Below are 22,966 nucleotides of genomic sequence, written 5' to 3' on the forward strand. Positions count from 1 at the left end.
ACATGTACATATGTGCACTTTAAATGCGTAAAAGACCTAGAGTGTGCTGTTAGAACCGCTGTTAAACGAGAATTTTCTCTCAAATATTTTAATGTTCAACCTTTTATGCATTTTCCAACGTATTTTTCTTTTTAATGAATTCAGTTTGTTGCATGTTTTAGGATTCATAGACATGTAAACACTTTACAGTTTGTGTTTTGTATTTACATTTTTTTTTTTTTTTTTTTTCATCGTATCATTTCATTACATTTTTTCATTGAATTTTTTTCATTGATCCTTTTCATTGATCCTTTTCATTGATCTTTTTCATTGATCTTTTTCATTGATCTTGTTCACTGCAGTTTTTTATTGAACTTTTTTTTTTTTGTGCATGTCTACACCCACCAACCATTTCATTTTTAACTCTACACCTTAAATAAGGAGTGAAATGGTCTGGTGAAGAAAAAAAAAAAAAAAAAAAAAGATAAGCAAGAGATGTCAAAAAAATGTGCTAAATATGCATGTCTCTATAACTATGAACATTGCACATTTAATTATACGTACTTTAAGCCTCTGAATTTTTACATTGCTCCTTTCACAAAGATTGTGTTGTTATGCTTGTGGGTTATTCGAAGGGAGGTAATGTGTCATCCCTTCCTTTTTTTCCTTTTTCTCTTTTTTTCTGCATCATTGTTGTTGTGCTAGTGCTACTGCACCTATACTGATTGATCACTTCCAAATTATGGTAATTTATGGAACCCTATAAATTCCTGAAGCAGTAAAATATGAATATTTGCAACGCAATTGATGGTGTGAATGGATCGTCCAAAACATGTAACGAGAAGGCAGAAGTTAGGATGATTTTGAACGTGAAAAAAGGCACAAAAGCGAGCCTTAAAGAAAATTATGCCATAGAAAATAGCCAAAAGAAAATATCTAAAGGAATACATTTGAACAGCACCTCGAAAGAGATGCTAAGAAATAAGATATTCAATTTCCGTCATAAATCTTTTAAAAAGAAAATAAAAAAATTAAAGAAAAAACATCAACATGTTTTAGTCTCAAATAAAAACAATGACGAACATGTTCTCATCTCAAACAAAAACAATGACGAGCATGTTCTCATCTCAAACAAAAACAATGACGAACATGTTCTCGTCTCAAACAAAAACAATGACGAACATGTTCTCATCTCAAACAAAAACAATGACGAGCATGTTCTCATCTCAAACAAAAACAATGACGAACATGTTCTCGTATCAAACAAAAACAATGACGAACATGTTCTCGTCTCAAACAAAAACAACGATGAAAATGTATACAACCATTTGCACTTACATCACAATCGTCACAATAACGCTTCTGACGAAAAGGAAAATTTAATTAGTTTAAAGAATATCAATATTAAGAAACACATATGCCCAAAGTGGCAAGAAGATGGTCTAAACAGAATAAACTTAGCAATCATTAATGAAGAAAAAGGAAATGCTAATTTTCAAAAAAATGAAGAAAATTTTATTAACGATTCCTGGTCATATCACAATTGCAGTGATAATACATGCCCAAGTAATCTTAGTAATCACAGCCTTAATGATTTTAGACAAATCAGTGAGGAATATGACGACATATATAGTAACGGTGCTGATAGCCCTGTTGGTGATGCTAAAAATAAAGTGTCTTCCCATTCTATGAACGAGAATGAAAAATCATTTGCACAAAAACATGACGATATGTCAATTGAATATTTTTCACAACACAATGTGCAAAAAGGAGATGAGTCTAACAACGCATGCAGGGAAAAACTTCCTATAAATATAAATAATGAAATTGCAAATTCTGAAATAAAACATAGTGTGCCATTTGCATATGTTAATAGGGATAATTTTATAGTAAAGGACACATGTCATCCCGATATATCTACGAAGTATTTTAGTCTCACAAAGGATGAAAAGGAGGATTGCAAAATGGATTTGTCTGATAAGAATTTTCTAAATTATATAAATAATAGTGCTACTGGAGAGAGGTACAAAAATAGAGAAATGTTAAACACTGATGAAGAAAGCAAATTGTTAGTAACTATTGGAGACGAAATTGATTTGAACAGAGGTATGAACATCTCAAGGAATATTCATATAAATGGACAAATGAAAGAGAAAGTAAAAACACACGTTGATTATAACACAGAGGATTCCAATGAAGTAACTCAGGTCATTGTAAGCGAGAAAATATTCAAAACTGGTCATGATGAAGTGAGAGAAGCTAACTACTCACCATGTGGCACTGTGGCTGACGAACAAGATATAGATGATTTAAACGCTGTTGCTAATATTGGTACTAACAATGTGAATCAGGACACATGTCGAGGAGGAAGGGGACATGGGAAAAACATCCTAATCGAAATACGTAAAAATGGAGATAAAAGTGGTGATGACGAAATTGGTAAAGATGGAGATAGAAGTAGTGATGACGAAATTGGTAAAGATGGAGATAGAAGCGGTGATGACGAAATTGGTAAAGATGGAAATGATGCAGACGTGAATGGGAAAGATAAAAATTACCAAAGCGAGGGCAATCAAAGGAAGGCACGTGAATGCTGTGGTCCCCAAGGGGAAGAAGAAAAGTGTTCCGTTACAATTGAGGAACAAAAGTTCGACTTGAGGAACATTCTAAGTTGCAACATGGACACGTCAGAAGGGAAGGAAGAAGAAATGGAAAAATTAAATTGCCTAATAAGCTTCCGAGATAATGCAGAAAAATATCTACAAAGTTACATAAACTCTTTCCTAAACGATTTCATTCTCATGTCATCATATTTGCCATATTTGCATTATTATGACAAGGGTGTGTACGAAAAGAAGGAAATGAATTTTTTAAAAATGTTAGCTCATTTTATGGAATATTTTAACACAAATAAAAAAATTAGTAGAAAAATTCGAGATTTTCAAAATAATTTTATAAATTCCCCATTAAAGGAGAAAATAAAATATATTGATAAATTTCCATTTTTGAAATTGTCCGAAATATGTACAGACAAACTCAAATTTCAATTTCTTAAATTATTAAAAAAATATTCAGAAAAAAAAAAAAAAAAAAAAAAACAAATTTATTACAAGTTGCACATATATGACAAATTTGTTAATCAAATTTTTAAATTAAAAGAAAAATGGGTTGAAAACAATTTTCTCCAAATTAGATTAAATGATATATACCCACTCGTAGGGGAAAAAGAACAGGGAGCAGAAGAAAAGGAGGACAAGGAGGAGAACGACGAGAATGACGAGGTGGACGACGGAAAAATATCACGTAAAAATATATATCTAAAGGAGTACACAAAAGAAGGAAATTATTTTTCCCCAAATGGGAAAGGACAAAATTACTACCAAATTGATAAAAAATGGAATAATAATATTTTGTGTGAACAAATGTTAACTCCTTTTTTTGATGAAAAGAATATTTCTAATCGTGACTTTATTATGACAATGGCGTTGCATTCGTTTGATAAAGGCAGAAGGAAATTTATACAATTAAATGAAGTGAAAAAATCTGATAATTTAAGCTACTATTGTAATGCACAAAACAGACATTTCATACAGAAGTATTTATATCCATTGGTAAGAAACAAACAATTTAACATACTCCATTTGACTAATGCAAAATATAAGGAAAAAATTCACATGAAGAGAAAGCGACAGGACATCAAATTGGGAGATCGGATAATAATAAACAATATCTCTTTTTATAAAAATAAAATCAACAAATTGTATGCTTATCTTCTGATCTATTCACTTATGAGAGAATCAGGGAACCTTGCCCAACCGCACATACCATGGAGTGTAGGTAGCGACACGAGCCCTGATGACAAAACAGATATAAAAACAAACATAAACAGTAATGAGTGTGGGCCCCTTTTTGTCCCCAACTACGAACAGACAAAAAACGCCACTAATGAAAGGGATAAAAGTCACACAAGTGAAAATACCCATCTTAACATCTTAATCAAAATTGCAAACAAATTTAATAAAAATATTTCCAAAAAAGGAAATTTACAGGAAAATAAAATTATACATAAATCAAATAGGGAAATGTTAGAAAAAGATGTAGACATTCTTATAAGCAATCTTTTAGTTTCAAACAATTTTATGCAAGACAGAGAATATAATAGTGTAGCACCACTTCATCATAAAAAAAAGGAAGATTCTCCAATTGCATCCACGACATTGTCTAATGACGTTAAGACATTAACAAGTTGTCCCACCCAATGGAAGAACAAAAATGAGGAATTGCAAAAGGAACAGAGCGAATGTATTGAAACAAATACAAAAACACATATTCAATACCAAACAACTAAAATGAGTGAATCTAACAACTTGACATTTACAAAATTGGATGGAATCGATGAGAAACTACAACTCCATAAGCCTTATGAAGGTACTAAAAAGACCAATGCACATATTCGCAATGATATAAATGTAGATCATCTCAGGGAAAAGGAAAATTCTTATGAATCCAACGATAAACTTCTCTCTTCAAAGGGAAATAAATCTAAAAACAATAAATTTCAATTGTCACCTGACTTGCAAATTTTATATAATGCATACAATAACGGAGAACATATTATAATTTCTCGGGATAATGACAATTTGTTGAATAATTTGGCCAAGTGCAGAAAATTTATCCGTCTCTCTAAGAGATCATTATTTGATTTTTATGACAATGTACAGAATGGGATCACTTCACATGGGGTCACTTCCAATTACATGGAACAAGATTTTCCTCACATTAGCAATCGATCAAGTGCAAATAATTATCAAATAGGAAATGTGAACTTCATACCAAGTAATCCGTACGATAGATCCGAGACCAGGATACATACCTCCAATTATAATCCAGGTGGCATGACCTACTATATGTGCGGCTCTAACAGTGTGCATTATGGGAGTATGCAATTTATGCAAGATGGGTTTTTTATTCCACGATGCGAAGAAAGTGAGAATTTTAATTCTGAAAAAGATTGGCCAGAAGGAACAAAAGGAAATCACAACAATGGTCGTAATGACAATGTTTCCTCGATTGATAAGAAGGAAAATATGAACAAGTTTACAAACATATTAAAGAGTATGGATTATGTAGAAAGCAATAATATGATGGTGAACAATTCCAATGGAGGATTTACAAAATGCAAGAAATTGGGAAATATAATGATAAGCCCTGATTATTTAATTGGTAAAGAATATATGAACCAATATGATAAATTAGGAGCACTGAATTATTTTAATAGCATGAATTATAATATGCAGAATTATGCTAAAATTAATTTAAAAAATGCAACCCATTTTTGGAGTGCAGATAACAACAGTAATAACATGATTTTTCCATCCCTTCCAATGAGACATCAACAATTTAGTAATTATCAAATTCAATCAGACAATTTTGTAAACAATTCTAATTATTGTTTCAACAATGTCTACAATCAGATGGAAAATACTAATAATTCCGTGTTATCCGAACAAATGCAAAAAGAAAATAGTACGTTAAATAGTCCAAATTTGTATACCCATTTTTCAATGACCCATAATTACCCCAAAAATTTTATTGATAATTTTTCACAAAGTGCAAGAAATAGCAATAAAAACTACTATCCTCATTTGCACAACTTGAATAATTCACAACAAAACGAACAAAATGTCATTAGTAATATGCCCAAGGGGATGATTTACACAAATGCAAATAAAAAAATAGATCACACATGTGTGAAATCACCAAATGGAACTAGGGGGCGTAACAACAATTTTGAGCATCCTTATGAAGGTGAAATTTCTGGTTCTGCTAATTTAACAAATAAGGACCCAAATGTAAGAAGTTGGTTGATGAAGAAGTATAATAATCATAATAGTGATCATAATAGTGATCATAATAGGGATCATAATAGGGATCATAATAGGGATCATAATAGTGATCCTAATAGTGATCATAATAATAATCACACTATGCAAGTGACTAACCCATATGTGAGAAATAAAGACAACACTGTTCCTGGTGACAATATAAAGAGTTTCAAATGTGAAAATAAAAATATCGACATCTGTCAGGATGCCAATGAATTGAATTGGCTTAATAGTAACAATGGAAATTGTAAAAATGGCAATGATCCCATTGACACCATTGCGAACGGTTCTTATGATGATGATGATGAATTTAGTTATGGTAATCATAGGAGAGGAATAAATGAACAAATGGATGAAGAAAATAAAAATGCGTATAACGTGAACTCATGTAAAAACAGTCCAAAATTAAATGCAGACAATTTAAACTATGGACAAAAAGGAAGTATGAAGGAGGAAACCCTGACACAAAATAAGTGCAATTTGAAGCAAAAAAATATAAAAATTATTACTACAGATAAAAATGAATGTCAAAATGGTAGAAATAATGTCGAAAAGAACTCCTCCATGACAGAAAATAATAGCCGTTTACTAAACAGTGTTCTAGAAAAAGACCAATTATCTGACGATGCTCAGAATGGTCATAACAAAGATGAAACGGGAAATAATTGCGATCCAACAGAAAATCTAAATTTGCATAAGATTACATATACAGACAGTTCTTTTAGAGAGACCTACAAAGACTGTAGTACGCTCAGCTATAACAGTAGTGCAAATGTTCACAAAGGAAAAAATATAAATATTGAAACATGCAATGATGAAAGCAATAATGACAATAGAACGAAAAAGAGCAACGGCTCTCTTCACAATCCAAATAAAATTTCGATAGATCACCCAAGTAGCCAAGTTACCCCTGTGCAGCAAAACAAACTCACACAAAGAAATAACAAAATAGATAAAGGAACAACGGTTGTGGGGAATGTGCTCTGTAGCAATGATGAATATGTAAATAACGTAAATGTACATTACCTCAATAACCATTCAATCAATATGAATCATGTTCTAAACATGAATATCTTAAATAATCACCCCGCTAGTAATGATTTTAATATTAAGATTCACTCTGGAAATAATACCTGTAGTAGAATTTTTTCCACCTTGGACATACGACATCCCCTCCAAAATTTTAACACACCTTGTTCATATAGGAGCGCTAATACTGCATCTGATGTGAATTACATTGGGAAATCAATGAATTTTAATGACACCAATTCAGGGTTTTACATGGACGAGCGGGGCATCCCAGGGGAAAGCGGCCAAGGCAACATTGGAAAAGGTGCAAATTGTGGAAATGATGGAAATGTTGGAAGTGTTGACAATAATAACAGCATTGATAACGTGGATCCCCAGAAAAGGCATAACGGAATCAAGGGCCCCGGAGTCGAAGGGAGTGTTTCACTACCACATGCTAATGCAGACAAATCGGACAAAATAAATAATGATGAGTTTACAACAGACAATACTAAAAATGGAAATAAATGCAAAAATAGCGAAGCGATGAACAATCCCTTGAGTCAGACAAATATATACCTGCACCCGTGGGAGCAATATCAATTGAACGATAACGATAGAAATGTGACACAGGTATATAACTCCTTCAATATAAATAGAATAATACCAGGTGCATACAATAATAGCACAAATAGTGATATGAAAAGTTACATAAATCCAGAAATAACAAATAATATATATAATTATAATATGAATAAAAATGGCAATATAGAATTATCAAATGAATTTATTAACATGGTACATTCTCCGAATGATTTAACAGACCCATTCGGATATTCATATAATTATAACACTAATAATTATTATGTAAATGACCTAAATTTTATGAATTTAGAAAATGGAAGAAGCGATGGAAATGTTAATAATAATGTGAACACTGCTAATTATAATAATGTGAACACTGCTAATTATAATAATGTGAACACTGCTAATTATAGTAATGTCGACTCTGCAAATTATAGTAATGTGAACACTGCTAATTATGGTAATGTCGACTCTGCAAATTATAGTAATGTGAACATTGCAAATTATAATAATATGAACACTCTAAATTATAGCAATGTCGACCCTGTAAATTATAATAATCTGCTTAGTGATTCTTACGAGGTGGGGGGTGATTATTGCACTAATGCTTCTTTTCTATTATCGAGTAATTTAAAAAAAAAAGAGAAAATTCAAAAGGAGAAAAAAAATACAAATATTAACAAGTGTCATCAATCATTTAATTTAAATACCAATAAGAAAAAAAGAATAGGAAATAATGGGCCTCCCACTGCTGAAAAATTAAGTGAATTGTTATATGAACAAAATTTATCCGTCCCACAAATAGCAGCAATATATGGTGTTCATAGAACTACTGTGGCAAGGTGGTGTCACAACAGAAAAATTATTCAAAAATCAAGCAACTATCAGGGAAAGAAAAAAACATCTCCAAAGGTCAACAACGTATATATCTAGTGGTGGAGACACTCAACACGTAAAGTTATTAGCAAGGAAACAAGCAAATCACACAGAAAAAAAAAAAAAAAAAAGGAAAAACATACTAAGATTTTTTTTTTTTTTTCGTGTGCAAAATTGTGAGACGTATCCAATTACTGGAGTATGTCTACTAGTGATGAACAAACATTTCCAACGTTGCTTTCATGTTAGAAAATTAGAATAGACGGAAATTTACTAGGAGATAGAAAATTATGTGACTACAGATCTGAAGACATATTTGAGTATATGCTCATGTTCTCATCATCGCACTAAAAACGTAAGATTAAAGTGGAAAATTAAACATAAAATCTCATTTCCTAGATTTCACACCTGAATAAGTGCATAGACGTGTGATGAAATTTTCCATACACCTGTTGCATCTTCGTATCCCGTTTTTCATACCCCTTTTGATCCATTTTTCATACCCATTTTGATCCATTTTTCATACCCATTTTGATCTATTTTTCATACCCATTTTGATCTATTTTTCATACCCATTTTGTTCCATTTTTTATATCCATTTTGATCCATTTTTATGATTATTGTTAATACAATTTTCTTACTCCTTTTTCAATTGATCCCATATTGGGGAAAGAATCACACATAAAATTATGAAGAAAAATCGAGCAATTTTTTAAGTCTCAAAATTTTAATTCTGAAGAAATATGTGCTAACTCTTCAGCAGAAATTCAAAGTGTAAATAGTAAACAAGGGTAATTATTTGTAAGAATTATATATTTATTAAATACAGGTTTCTAAAACATATTCATATTACAACATATGTCATATGTGAGAATAGGTGATCGATCCACCTTTGAAGGGTAACAATTCTTAGTCTGCACAAAACATAGGTTTATAAACATACTATTAAAAAAAAAAATATATAAAAATACAACATATTAAACATTTCAAATATAACCAAAATGATAAAAATTATAAAAACATATTTAAGTCAGAAGATAATATAGTTCATTTTTTTTTTTTTTTTTTTTTTTTCCTCTCCCCCTCTATTTCTTCTTCACACTTATTTCGCATTATTTAATGCACCTACATATAACTTTGTATGTATGACGATGTCTAGATCTTTGTGTATTTGAAGGGGGAGAGAGTGTGTGTGTGGTTATCAAATAAATGCAATCTATACTAAAATCAGTTCAGTTGAATGAATTAAAAAAGGAAGAAAAAAAAAATGAAATAAATAAATAAATCCATAAATAGTTCTACAAATAATGCAATATGCAGCAGAATGTGCAGAAATATAGTAAACGTGATACATATTCATGATTAATCAGATTTTCTTTTTTTTTTAAACTTCCCCTATCTATCTACATATTCATATAGAAGAAATATATGTAACTCCCCTGATGTATGCCCAATCTTGTATGACAATTTATATATATATATATATATATATATATATATATATATATTTAAAAAAAAAAAATAATAATAAAATGTACCCCTCTTGGGGTTAATGTTTTATTTCCCTAGTGATGAACGAAAAGGGAATTGTAAAATCACAAATAAATGTGTGTTATGTAAATGCAACTTTTTCGAGCATTCCTAATAACACCCGTTTAGATTATATGCATTTCAAATGAAACATTTTCTACGGGGTGTCTTTTTATTTTAAGACATGGAAATGGCAAATGTGCAAAAAGGAAAGAGAAAATGAGAGAGATGATAGGAGAAAAAATAAATGCGAAAATGAGTGGGAGAAAACAGATGAAAAACGAGTGCAAAAATAAGGGTGCAGACGAAAAAACTAATACTGCAAAAAAAAAAAAAAAAAAAAAAAAAAAAAAATAACACCAGGATTGCATATAAATATTTTAATTAAGCATGTGTGTATAATCCAAAACTTATAACTTCTTAAATCCGGGGTGGGGAAAAATATTCTACGGGGCTCCAAAGTTAAGCTCTCTCATTTTGGGTTGATTTCTTGGTGGAGTCGGTGGCCTCAACTCGGTCATTTTCGTGTCCCTTCAAAAAGGAAAAACAGAGTGACGCACATGTGTGCAAACACACGTATATATAAATATATAAATATAAATATATAAATATGTAAATATAAATATATAAATGTATACATATATATATGATGGATATAGGGCACGCTACACACTTTTGGGAAATGTGCGCTATTTGCACATGTTTTCACAAACGCAAACACAAGATCTACAACCCCTGCGCGTGGGCATACCAATTAGTCACATCCGAATTTGAAAAAATTCATATACTTTCACTGGCGTAATTATTTTTTCTCCCAATGAGATATAAACTAATATTTACATGCATGCAAGCATCTGAATATGCAACAATGATGAATGAATATTTTTATTCATTCCAAATGGATATACCACACGAACTCAACAGGTATGCACAGTTAGCTACTCTCTGTGTAGACACTTACCATGTGTTGAAAAAGCGAATTTCATCCTTAGCTGGATATATAAGCTTAGGAATAACTGTGAGATCTCTCCGAATAAACAAGAGGGCCCCAGCATTTTTATGAGAATTACAATAATTAGTAGCAGAAAAAAGGGTTATTAGTTTTCCCCCAGCAAATCTCTCAAACCCATCCATAACACACTCATGTGCACGTATAATTAGTTGCAGATCATTATCTTCTAAAAATTTATGAACCCTATCAGGACCATACTTAACAATATGTCCTGTGCCATCAGGATCTCTTATATCATTAGGTATGGTTCCCAATATGGAATCATTGTCAGTTGGATCAGACCAAAGTAAATCTGTAACTTTTTGTTCATTTATATTTTGAGGAACTTGAGAAACAACTAGGGGTCTTCTTAACTGAGATATGTCTGAAATTGTATGAATAGTTTTTCCTATTCCACCATGAACACATAATATTTTTTCCTCTACTATAGCACCTATGGGTAACCATTCAAAAACTTGATTTATTTGCAACCAACAGGATGATTTATCATTAATATCTTCCTTCAATCTTCTTTTACATTCTTCTTGAAATCCATATAAACTATTAATTGCCATATCTTCATGATTTCCTCTTATTAAATGAATCTGCTTCGGGTATTTACATTTTAATGCAAAAAGTAAGCAAATGACTTCTAAACTATTTGATCCCCTGTCTACATAATCTCCTAAAAATAAATAATCATTCGAATCTATATCACCAATGGCATTCAATTTTTCTCCTAAATCTTCTTCAACTGGACATTTATATAATTGAAATAATCTCATTAAGTCATAATATTGTCCATGTATATCTCCATATATTTTTATAGGTGCTCTTAATTTTAATATCATATCTTCTTGTTTAAAAATATCTATTACCATTGAACACAAAATGGAAATATTTGCCCATGGAATTATGAATATCGCTTCAGCATTATGATTATACTGAATTTCATATTGAGTTATATTTGGATTCAACAATGTTGTAATAATTTTGTCATATACTGTATTTTTAAATTCACTAATGTAATTTACTGGTGTACATAAAACACCATTATTTATTTTTCTTCCTTCTTCTTCCAATTTATCAATTGATATTTTTCGAACTAATAATGCAAAATCGCTCCCTGTCTCTTGAACAGCATGTGCATGTGCTGCTAATCTTATTTTATTTGACAAAGGTCTACTAGATAAACGGAATAAAGATGAACTTGGAGAATCAAACATATTTCTATAATGTGCATTTTGTATGTTACCCATACCATTATTCCCTGCACTTGAAGTATTTTTCATGTCATATATCTGTTTACTCCCTGCAAATTGATTATTTAATGATCCGATTGGTAGCTGATGAGGATGTTGTGTGTTGATAATGTCTTGGCTGTTCAGGTTGAACGAACTCATGGTTCTTGAATCATTTCCTTGATGTTTTATGTTTTCACTAGAAATCTGTTTCTGTTTGAGGGATGATTGCTTCGCAGTCTTCTTCTTATCAGAATCCAAAGTGCTTAAAGAATTTACGAGCACACAGCACTCCAGACATTCTAATTCATTTGTAGGAAATTGTTGCGTTTGATGTGTAAATCCACCAAATGTGTAAATTGTATACTTGTGCATCCAAGATGTATGTCTAAATTTTGATATGGATGGTAAAGTGACCCATTCAATTGTTTCTGTATTGTATAAAGCTGTTGACAATGGGATAGCACATCCATTATCATTTCTACCACCCAAAATAAACATTTTAGAACCTATAAAAACAGAAGTATGTTGATAACGGGCTTCTGGAGGTGCACCTTTTTTTATAGGTGCTTCAACCCAATCCCATCTTCCATCTCTATGCTGTCTTAGTCCCCAAGTGTCATCTAATGATTTATTTTCTGCACTTCTTCCACCAAATATTACAATCATACCTGTAGCTGGTCCTTCTTTGCACATGTCAGCTGAATGATAAACTCTTGGAGGTGGTGCTTTACAACTATTTGGAATTATAACATGAACCCATTCGAATGGTGGCATTTCTACATGCATAAACCATACATCATTTAATGTATGTTGACCATTATTTCCACCAATTACAATTAAGTTAGGTTTATTATAAACCATTACATGTCCATACCTTCTACCTGGTGTTACACCTTTCGTAGGAACAGTCATCCAAGAATATCGTTGTTCTTTTCTTAAATCTAATATATATAAATCATCTAAGGAAAGAGATCCACCTCCTGTTGCACCACCATATATAACTAGTTGTTGTTCATCTACACAAGCAGCTGCGTGTGCAGCTCTAGCTGATGGTGTATTTTCTGTTGACAATTTTTTCCATTTATTTTGGGATAAATCGTATATATATATATCATCTGTTATGTTATATTTTCCTGCATCTCCTATGGCACCACCAAATATTGCAACTTTATTGTTTCCTAAATATGTAGCTGTATGACCAAAACGCGGAGCTGGGATATCTCCCTTTTGTTTTTCTTTTCTGCAGACATTTGTTTCTTTAAATGAACCATTATTCATTTGTCATACAAAGGTGTGAACAATTTTGCTTAAAACAGGACAAAGCAGCAAAGGGAAGGTGAAGAAATTGAGAGAGGCACAAAGATAACACAAATAGTGAGAAAAGGCAAGAAACTCTAAAAGATGAGTACAGGTACATAACTGGAACAATATTTCACTTGTCAACAGTGCACATTTTTTTTTTTTTTCTAAGCGAATGAAATAATGAAACATGATTCTTTTTTTTGTCTGTTCAAATATACAGATGTAAAACTCAAAGTTTTTAAAAATTAAATTAGCTGGTGTTTTTCCCTGACCCTTTTCAACAGTTGATGTTTTTATTTTATTTGTTACTTGTTATTTTTTATTCATTATTTATTACTTATCTTTTCTTACTTATTATTTATTACTTGTCATTTATTACGTATCATTTATTACGTATCATTTATTACGTATCATTTATTACGTATCATTTATTACGTATCATTTATTATGTATCATTTATTACTTATTAGTTCTAACTTATTATTTATCACTTATTATTTTTTTTTTTTTTTTTCACCCTTTAAGCACGCTTAAGTAAGCTATCATATGTATATGAACATATAAAAGCAATGATTAACGTGGGGACAACTCACATGAGGTCAACTAATACGTGATCTCTTACATCATTGTATGGGTGCAGGCAAGCATAAATCTGTTTGGTGTGAAACTGCTCTTATCCCTACGTTTTCATATTACCCTGTGTAAATGTAATAATTTAGGGGTTCTCAGAAAAGATAATTAGCACAAAAATGAAGAGGCATATGTGATTCTTGAACACGTATTGGAACAAGCAAAAAGATCGAAGCAAAATATTCAGCAAAAAAAAAAAAAAAAAAAAAAAAAAATAAAAAAAAAAAAAAAAAAAAAAAAAAGATATACAAACAATTTTTATATGTTTTTTATTCATTAAAAATTAGATATGCATAAATTGATAAAAAAAAAAAAAAAAAAAAAAAAAGGAAAATGTTGTTAAAGTTCTCTTTTCCTTATTTTCATATTTCCCTGTTAAATGTAATAATTTAGGGGTTTTCAGAAAAGATAATTAGCACAAAAATGAAGAGGCATATGTGATTCTTGAACACGTATTGGAAAAAACAAAAAGATCGAAGCAAAATATTCAGCAAAAAAAAAAAAAAAAAAAAAAAAAAGTGTCAAACATAAGCAAGCATTAAGAATAATATATGTGTGTATAAACACAGTGATATTTGTAATTATTTTACATTGTCATAATAAATATCAAATATTTACTCGTTCAAATGTATAGACATTTAACAAACAAAAAAAATTATAAACTGTGTAACACGTGCAATGTGTTTAAACAATTGTATTTTTTTTTTTTTTTTTTTTTTAACTTTTTTTTTGTTCAATTTTTTAAAATTTTAGTGGGTGTTTTTACTGCCTTTGCAATTTTAAATAAAAAAAAAAAAAAAAAAAAAAAGATACACAAACAATTTTTATATGTTTTTTATTCATTAAAAATTAGATATGCATAAATTGATAAAAGAAAAAAAAAAAAAAAAAAAAGGAAAAGAAAGGAAAAGCATTAAATAAAAGTCCATTTTAATTTTATTTTACTCTTTTTTATTATTCCTCCCTTTTGCATAGTATTAAATCCATTTTAAGGAAAAAATAAATAAAGAATAATGCACACTTGAAAAAGTGTGCTAAGACTTAGGGATACAACACAATCTAAAAGGCTTAATAAATTTAAAATTACGAAAAATAATATAGGACTTAGTTGATAATTTTTTTGAACTATCGTTTTAACCATTACATTGCTGTTTTTTCTTCGAACACTTGTATTTTTCAACATTTCTATGTATGATCAGTGATAGTAAGATCCTTATTACACATTTGTGATAAGAGATACAAGTATTGCAATTTTCAGTTTGATGAGTTCGGCTTGATTAGTTCAGCTGGACTAGTTCGGTTTGATTAGTTCAGTTGGTCTAAATCGGTTTGATTAGTATAGTTTGTTTTTCTTCGATATATTAGGCTTTGACTGGTTTAATTTTTTTTTTTTCTTTTTTTTTTTTTTGCTGCGTGTTGACTCTGCACCTTTTACCGTTTCACCCATTTAAAACAGAAATTGTTTATAAAAAAAAACATTACTATTTCCAACACTTAAATGAGAATGCCACGTTCCTTGCCTTTTAGCACGTTCACCATTTCATGGCATAATCGTGGTTTAGGTGTTAACAGGAAGGAAGACAATTCAAAAGAATTTAAATTACACACAGGGAACTCTGTCTGTGCATGTATACGTATATATATGTAAAAACATGTAAACATGCAAACGCTAGCTCATAGCAACAAAACAAAAAAAAAAAAAAAAAAAAAAAAAAAGTGTAATATCATTATATTGATGTTACTCCTGTTCCTGCCATATGTTATAGCCACTTGTTTGGTTTGTAGGTCACATTTTAAAAAAAATTCTTATGAAGAGAGTGTATCTATCATGTTTGACTATGATGCACATTACACATGTGCGGAAATGTATGTACTTTTTTTTTTTTTTTTTTTTGGAAAAATCTAGATAACTCCTTTGGGGTATAATTGGCTATAATGTTCATCTCCTATGGTTAAGAATGTAATAGGAAAAAGTACTTGTGGAATGAACTAATGTAGTAAAATTTTCTTTGCTTTGCAGAAGATTTTTGTAAATTTTAGGCGTCAGTGCACTTTGTCCACCTGCACAGTGTTGTCTTGAAATGTGCTTTGTTAAAATGTGCTTTGTTAAAATGTGCTTTGTTAAAATATGCATTGTTGAAATGTGCTGTGTTGAAATATGCATTGTTGAAATGTGCTGTGTTGAAATGCAAAGTACTACGTAATGTTTAATTTTTTTTTTTTTTCACAACGCTATAAACATATCTTGATGCATGACACGTATGTACACTCAATTTTCGTTCTATAACGCACAAGACGAAAAGTAGTAAAATGTGTAGATATAAATCTAAAACGAAATGTATGTAAAAAAAAATAATAATAATAATAATAATAAAACAGTGCCTTCACGAGTTATTTTTGTTGTCATTTGTTTTTGTCCTTATACAACTTGTGTCCTTCCTAATATCGTTTTTTTCCTTTTTCTTTCCTTCTTCCCGATAAAATGACATTCCTTTTTCGTTTGTTCATTTCCTTGTTCACCTTAGTAAAAATTACTACTTCAGAGGAAAATTTAGTCACCAAGGAAACAGACAGCCCTATATTTTACTATGGGTTTTAATACATACATATGTACACATTATGTTCTTATCGCATAGCTATGAACTCTGATTCTTTTAAACATATCATATGTGGTTTTATCCATTCATTAGCGCTTTTTCCACTTTTTTTTTTTTTTTTTTTCTGAAGATTCATAAATAATGAGGGGTATCAACATTATTTGCCATCTAAGGATTCTAACATACTGGGCGATGTAAAGACAGTAGAAAGCTTAAAATTAAGTTAATTAATAATTGTTTCTAACTATACCTAATCACTTCTAATCACTTCTAATCGTTTCTAATCACTTCTAATCACTTCTAATCGTTTCTAATCACTTCTAATCACTTCTAATCACTTCTAATCATTTCTAATCATTTCTAATCATTTTTAACACGTTTTAATTATATGTTTTTTCCTTTCTTTTTCTCCCCATTTCTCACGAATGATGATGTACCCTTTTGCACCTCCTCATTTTTGTAAACAAACCATTAATGATAATAATTCGTTATTTTAAAGAGAGATATAGTAAGAATATCCTGCAATAAAGGTTACACGGTGGTAGTTAGGAAGGCATCAATAATAGACTTAAACGAAGAAGGTAAACTTGATAAATCTTTTCTTCTTTTAATATTCCCATTTTTACAGATGTTGTGACATCTGTTTATGTGCAAAAATTATAGAAAATTCCTCTTTTGAGAATTTCCTTTTTTTATGCGTAATATATCTGCATAAAGTTGATAAGACATTATTAAAAATAATAGAGTTACTTAACATGTAAAGAGAGAAAGAAAACATATGTAATTAACATTTTCATTTTGCAATTCTCATTGATTATGAGATCCTGTTACCTTTTCCCACTTCATCAGAAAATGACTATACAAACATGGCGAAAGAAATATGTTCCAAGAAGGAACAGTGTCAGGTGTGTAAGGGATGAATGAAAATTACAAATAAATCTATAAAACAAAACAAAAAATAAAATTAAGAACAATTAAAAATAGAACTACACATCATCATTTGATGCGTAACTTATGAAAAGGAACATTTATTTTCATTTCAAGATCGACGTGCCGAAATTTAAAAGAAAAACCAACAATCCCCATCTGGATTTTTCCTCTGAATTATCAATAGAATACATTTGCATGAGGTCAGTGAGTGACATTTCATTTTTATTATTTTTAGAGCATCCAAAGAAGTGCATGATCATGAGTATAATGCCATTTGTATGCATCTACATAAACTAACATGAAATTTCTTTCAACCTTTTTCTTCCTCGTATCAGCTCTCAAAAAAATCTTTATGACGGAAATATCTTCCACCAAGGAGTTACACACAAATATCTCGTGTAATTTTTTTTTTTTTTTTTTCTCTTTTTTACAAAAAAGTAATCTCATGTATGCATACATGTGGTTTACCACATATATATGCTGCACACCCGAATACACAAACATATGTATAAATGTGTATACATATATATAACAGACTACGGGATCAGTCTCTGGGTAATGCAAAATGTTATAAATAACCTTATGACAACCAAGATCACAAGAACCATTCCGAGCGTACCAGCACACTATGACATCTGTATGACCTTTTCCCCCTCACAGCATGTGTTCAGAAAAGCAAAGAAGTTATAAAATTTATATCCATTTCAAAAGCTTTAGAAGCATGTACCTTAAATAATTGTAAATATGTTACATGGAATGATGAAAACAAAAGGGCGATCATCTGCACAGCCGATTCTTCGGATGTAATTATGAGCAACGAGACAATATAGAATAAAATCAAACAACACGAAATTCGAAAAAATATAAAAAAAAAAAAAGAGAAACAATCTAGAAAATTAAAATCAATGCAAACCAAGGGCAAAATTTGCAACACAAAACTACTACACAATTAACACACACTTTGGAGTGCACAAAAAACAAAGATAAGATAAAATAAATAAAAATAAATCGCATACCTTTTTTTTTTTTTTTTTTTTTTTTTCCAGAATTTTATAGAAAAGAAGAATAACATAACATATATGAACCCTACCTATTTTTATACCAACGGATACACAACATTTTTGAATTATATGTCTATTTGTGATCAAATTTTGAAAAGTGCACCTTACAACTTAAGCATTCAAAAGTCAATTGATGTTTGTGCCCATTTAGATTGTGACTATTTTATTAAAAGTAAAACCCCAAAAAAGAGTGATCATGAAACAGATGCTTATGATAAAAGTAGGATGGTGGATTTATTTTCAACTTTTCCTTGAAATTTCATCAGGCTATGCTGGATCCATAAGGTCCTTAAACAATCACGGGAATGGCAAAACATGGTAAGGGGCACCACAAAAATATATATATATATATATATGTGTTACATACATATACTGAAAAGAGATATACGTGTACACATCACTAACTTCACCGGAAACATACACTGTGATTTTCGTAGGTTCTGCAAGGGGTAAGCTTACAAAAATGCCAAATATACAACAACAAAAGTTCGTATGTGTTTATAAAACTATAAGGTAACGTTTCTTAAGCACATATAGACTCTCTGAAGTAATGTAGTATCCCTACAATTAAACATCACACAACATTGCTTTTTATAGTTTTCCTACGATTATACCAATGGATGGATTCGTCACGAGTGTCAAATTGAGCAAATTTACTTAAAAGGAATATTCTCATGTTGACATATATTCTTTTTTTTTAAAATGCATTATACATGCATATGCGTGAATACATACATATAGCGCGTTCTTCAAATTTGAGTGGTGAACATACAGAACTGTGAATTGCTCATCGATTATCTAGTTTTTTTTTTTTTTTTTTTTTTTTTTTTGTGTCAATTATGTCTATGTTTGGATATATGTGTAAAACACAACTGCTCCTCTATCTATGGATTTTTTTTTTAAATAAACAATATACATTCTAAAGTATGAGAACATATTCACATGTGATATTATTCAGAATTTGGAATAGGTATGGGATGTCCTATAAAACCAGAAGAACTATTGCCATAGTGTATTTTCCCGCACCCCCACACCTCTTATTCCTTTATCTGCTGAAAGGGAGTAAATGCATTTGACACTGAACATAACACTTTTTTTAACATCAATTTTTGCAAGTGGAATTATTTGCACCACGTAGACATTTGTACTAGTCGATATTTTTACCAGTAGACGTTTGAGATATTTTTGTACGTATACCTTTTCGTCTCAAAAATTAATACCTATTGTAAAAACCAGAATTGAAGAATCATGAAAAGTAAAAATGAAGATATCGTGAATATAATTTTTTTCTACATTTTTAAAGAATTAGAGCATGCTTTTTCGTTTACTAGGATTATTAACATTAGTATATGTGTCTTAAATATACACAGAATTCCTCACTTAATTGAATGTAAAAACATAAAATGAATATTATGAATGCAGCATGTAATATCCCAATTGTGTCTGCTTCCATTTTAAACGCTGATTTTTTTTTTTTCACTGAAGGATATATATTTAATCCAATATAGTACACACGACGTTCTAGTTTTGAGAACTTTTTTTGTGATTAGCTAACCTTCTAGTATCATTAAAAATAATACTGCTTAACGGAATTTACAAGTTTATTATTATTAATGGTATAATTATTGCTATTATTAATGGTGTTATTAATGGTATTATTATTGCTATTATTATTAAGGTTATTATTATTGCTGTTTTTATTGCTGTTTTTATTGCTATTTTTATTCTTTTTAAAGTTTAAAAAAAAATTGAAGTGTACATTTTTTCTTAATTCTTACTTAACATTTTTTTTTTGCGCATGTAATTTATGTTAACATATACGTGCATATGTGTACGTAAAAATAGGATATACTTCCACATTTAATCCTTATAATGCATCTGTAGTATCTGTTTTGGGTTCTAAAACGGAAATGTTGTCAGGCAAAATGGATGGCAATCCAGTTTTAGAATCAATGGCTGTGGGTAACATAATCTTAACTTTTATACCTAAAACACCTTGTTTTAGTTGTGCTGATCTGGTAGCCGTGTTAACAAATCGCTTGGATGGTTCTCCAGTAGAGATTAAATAACCATCTCTAAATTTCATACTTTTAGCTCTTTGGGCTCTTAATTTTCCCGAAACTATAACTTCACATCCTTTTGCACCTGATTCCATAATATGTCTCAGGACACCATAACATGCTCGTCTTACTGCTAAACCTTTTAGTAACTTATATCTAAGTGATTCTGCTTGTGCCATTGCACAAAGTCCTCTATGTTCTACTCTCTCAGCAAACAATTCAACACTATTTGTTGATTTATTAAAGAATCTTTTCTGAACTAGGGATGTCAGTTCACGTATTCTCCTTCCCTTATCTCCTAACACTTCTCTCGTACGAGTGGCCCTAATTATGACTTCGGTCCTGGAGTAAAAAAAAAAAAAAAAAACATATAATGTGCAAATATATATATATATATATATATATATATATATATATATATATATATATATATATATATATTACATAAAAATAAAAGGCAATTTTAATGAAATAAAATAAGAAAGAAAATTATCAACATGTGCAGGAACAATTACATAAAATAAAAATGTGTCATATATTAACACATTCTTTGATAAACAGTTTTGCTTTGAAACAGTATTTCACATCATAATAAAAATTAGTATAGGTGGATATATGCATGCACTTTATTTGCTGATATATTTCTTACCTTATAGGAGTAACCCTAACTTCTACACCTGAGTATCCATCCTCGGCTAAAATTCGAGCCAAAAATTCATTTAACTCTGCTTGAAACACACCATCGTTAATAAACTTTCTCTTTTTCGATATCTGAGGGAAAATAAAAAATAAAAAATTATAAAGAAATTAGTATCCCTATGAATGCAAAGAAGGTTTACAACACTTGTACTATATGTACATGCGTATGTATATATATATATATATATATATATACAACTGCCTTCTTGTCTCACTAATATGCACATATTAAAATTTTGATTTGCGTTTGCATTCAATATGTGTGATGTACAGTACGTGGGCCATATTGATTGCCTAGATAAATTTTGTGACTGTTTGTCTCAAGTTGTAATTATTTTCCACAGTTGTACATGTATAAGTATGTACTGATATATACCCAAATGGCAGATGTTAAACGAAACGAGATTCACATAGAAGAGGGACAATTTATTATTTTTTTTTTTTTTATTCGCCCTTTTTACTATATATATATATTATATCTCATCACACAAATCATTGCATAATGTAGTGTACATATATCCTGCTTTCATAAAACTCTCACTTTTATTTCATTTAACATGAAAACGATAATTTGTGTACAAATCAGGAATTTGTTATATACATATAAATATACGTATATTAGTATATATATATATATATTTTTTTTCTTTTCTTTCAAGGCTTACAGGGGCTGACATCTTTTATGCGTTTTTGTTTTTATTTTATGCTTCAAGTTGGTTTGTTTAATGAAATGTGGTATTTTCTCAGAATTGTTGCTTTTAAAAACGTGTTCAGTTTTGTGAATTTTCTGGTTATCTTAAATTCCTTTAACTTTAATTTTAGAATTATGTTATATTATATCTTATCCTCAAAACATTATTCTATTTTTACTTCATTTCTTAATTGGGATATCTTTCTAGTACTTAAATAGGTATAATTAATTTGCTTTTTTTTTTTTTTTTTTCTCATAAAAAAAATTTTTTTTTTCTTATGTTCAATTTTGGAAATAAAGGGCAAACAGGGGCATGTGCATATATAAACAAACACATGTATATATAATTATATATATAAATACATATTCAATAAGTGTTATATGCTTCTGACTCATGAGATTATTATACATATATGTTACATACATATATACATATCTTATACCTTTGAATAAATGTCGCCTTTCATAATGCACCAATTAAGGGGTCCATTATTTTAATATAAAAAATATATGTAGAGTAGTTTCCACCTTACCCCAGGGGGAATACCCGTTTTGCCAAATTATTATATACTGACCTATGTACCAGGCAGGTTACAAAATATACAGAAGAATGAGGGGTAGAAATATTTGAAGCATTTGATTATAAAAAGCGTTATACCGTTGTTTATGCAATATTTTTTTTTTCTTTCGTTTTTTCACTTTTTCATTTTTTCACTTTTTCATTTTTTCATTTTTTCACTTTTTCATCTTTTCTCCTTTCTTAAATAAACGCGCGAATAAATTTTTTTTTAAATTATTCACATTTTACATACTTAAAAATTATGTATAATAAGTTATGTCAAAGAATTAGCCTGTTGGGAATCCCCTTGTCACTCCAAGGGTGGAGGGGACGAGGAAT

General features: G+C 30.0%; 4 protein-coding genes across 4 annotated transcripts; 2 read left to right on the plus strand and 2 right to left on the minus strand.

Moving 5' to 3' along the window:
- Positions 1 to 764: 764 nt before the first annotated feature.
- Positions 765 to 8,390, plus strand: PGO_124210 (hypothetical protein; the record flags this gene model as incomplete). The annotated part of the gene is made up of 1 exon (XM_028689211.1): positions 765 to 8,390. The coding sequence occupies one exon, from the start codon at positions 765 to 767 to the stop codon at positions 8,388 to 8,390; it is 7,626 nt and encodes a 2,541-aa protein (XP_028545012.1).
- Positions 8,391 to 10,309: 1,919 nt separating this feature from the next.
- PGO_124220 (protein phosphatase containing kelch-like domains) lies at positions 10,310 to 13,376 on the minus strand (the record flags this gene model as incomplete). The annotated part of the gene is made up of 2 exons (XM_028689212.1): positions 10,310 to 10,394; positions 10,825 to 13,376. 2 exons carry the CDS (start codon positions 13,374 to 13,376, stop codon positions 10,310 to 10,312), a joined length of 2,637 nt encoding a protein of 878 aa, XP_028545013.1.
- A 3,136-nt stretch (positions 13,377 to 16,512) lies between these two features.
- On the plus strand, positions 16,513 to 19,279 carry PGO_124230 (hypothetical protein, conserved; the record flags this gene model as incomplete). Its single annotated transcript, XM_028689213.1, has 12 exons — positions 16,513 to 16,622; positions 16,758 to 16,821; positions 17,127 to 17,208; positions 17,477 to 17,532; positions 17,672 to 17,757; positions 17,893 to 17,955; positions 18,093 to 18,112; positions 18,218 to 18,360; positions 18,604 to 18,790; positions 18,885 to 18,936; positions 19,056 to 19,067; positions 19,216 to 19,279. The coding sequence occupies 12 exons, from the start codon at positions 16,513 to 16,515 to the stop codon at positions 19,277 to 19,279; spliced, it is 939 nt and encodes a 312-aa protein (XP_028545014.1).
- A 1,206-nt stretch (positions 19,280 to 20,485) lies between these two features.
- On the minus strand, positions 20,486 to 22,054 carry PGO_124240 (40S ribosomal protein S3; the record flags this gene model as incomplete). The annotated part of the gene is made up of 3 exons (XM_028689214.1): positions 20,486 to 21,020; positions 21,328 to 21,449; positions 22,043 to 22,054. 3 exons carry the CDS (start codon positions 22,052 to 22,054, stop codon positions 20,486 to 20,488), a joined length of 669 nt encoding a protein of 222 aa, XP_028545015.1.
- Between the last annotated feature and the right edge of the window lie 912 nt (positions 22,055 to 22,966).

This window comes from Plasmodium gonderi (assembly GCF_002157705.1).
Source record: "Plasmodium gonderi DNA, contig: Chr12, whole genome shotgun sequence".
NCBI classification, from domain to species: Eukaryota; Apicomplexa; class Aconoidasida; order Haemosporida; family Plasmodiidae; genus Plasmodium; species Plasmodium gonderi.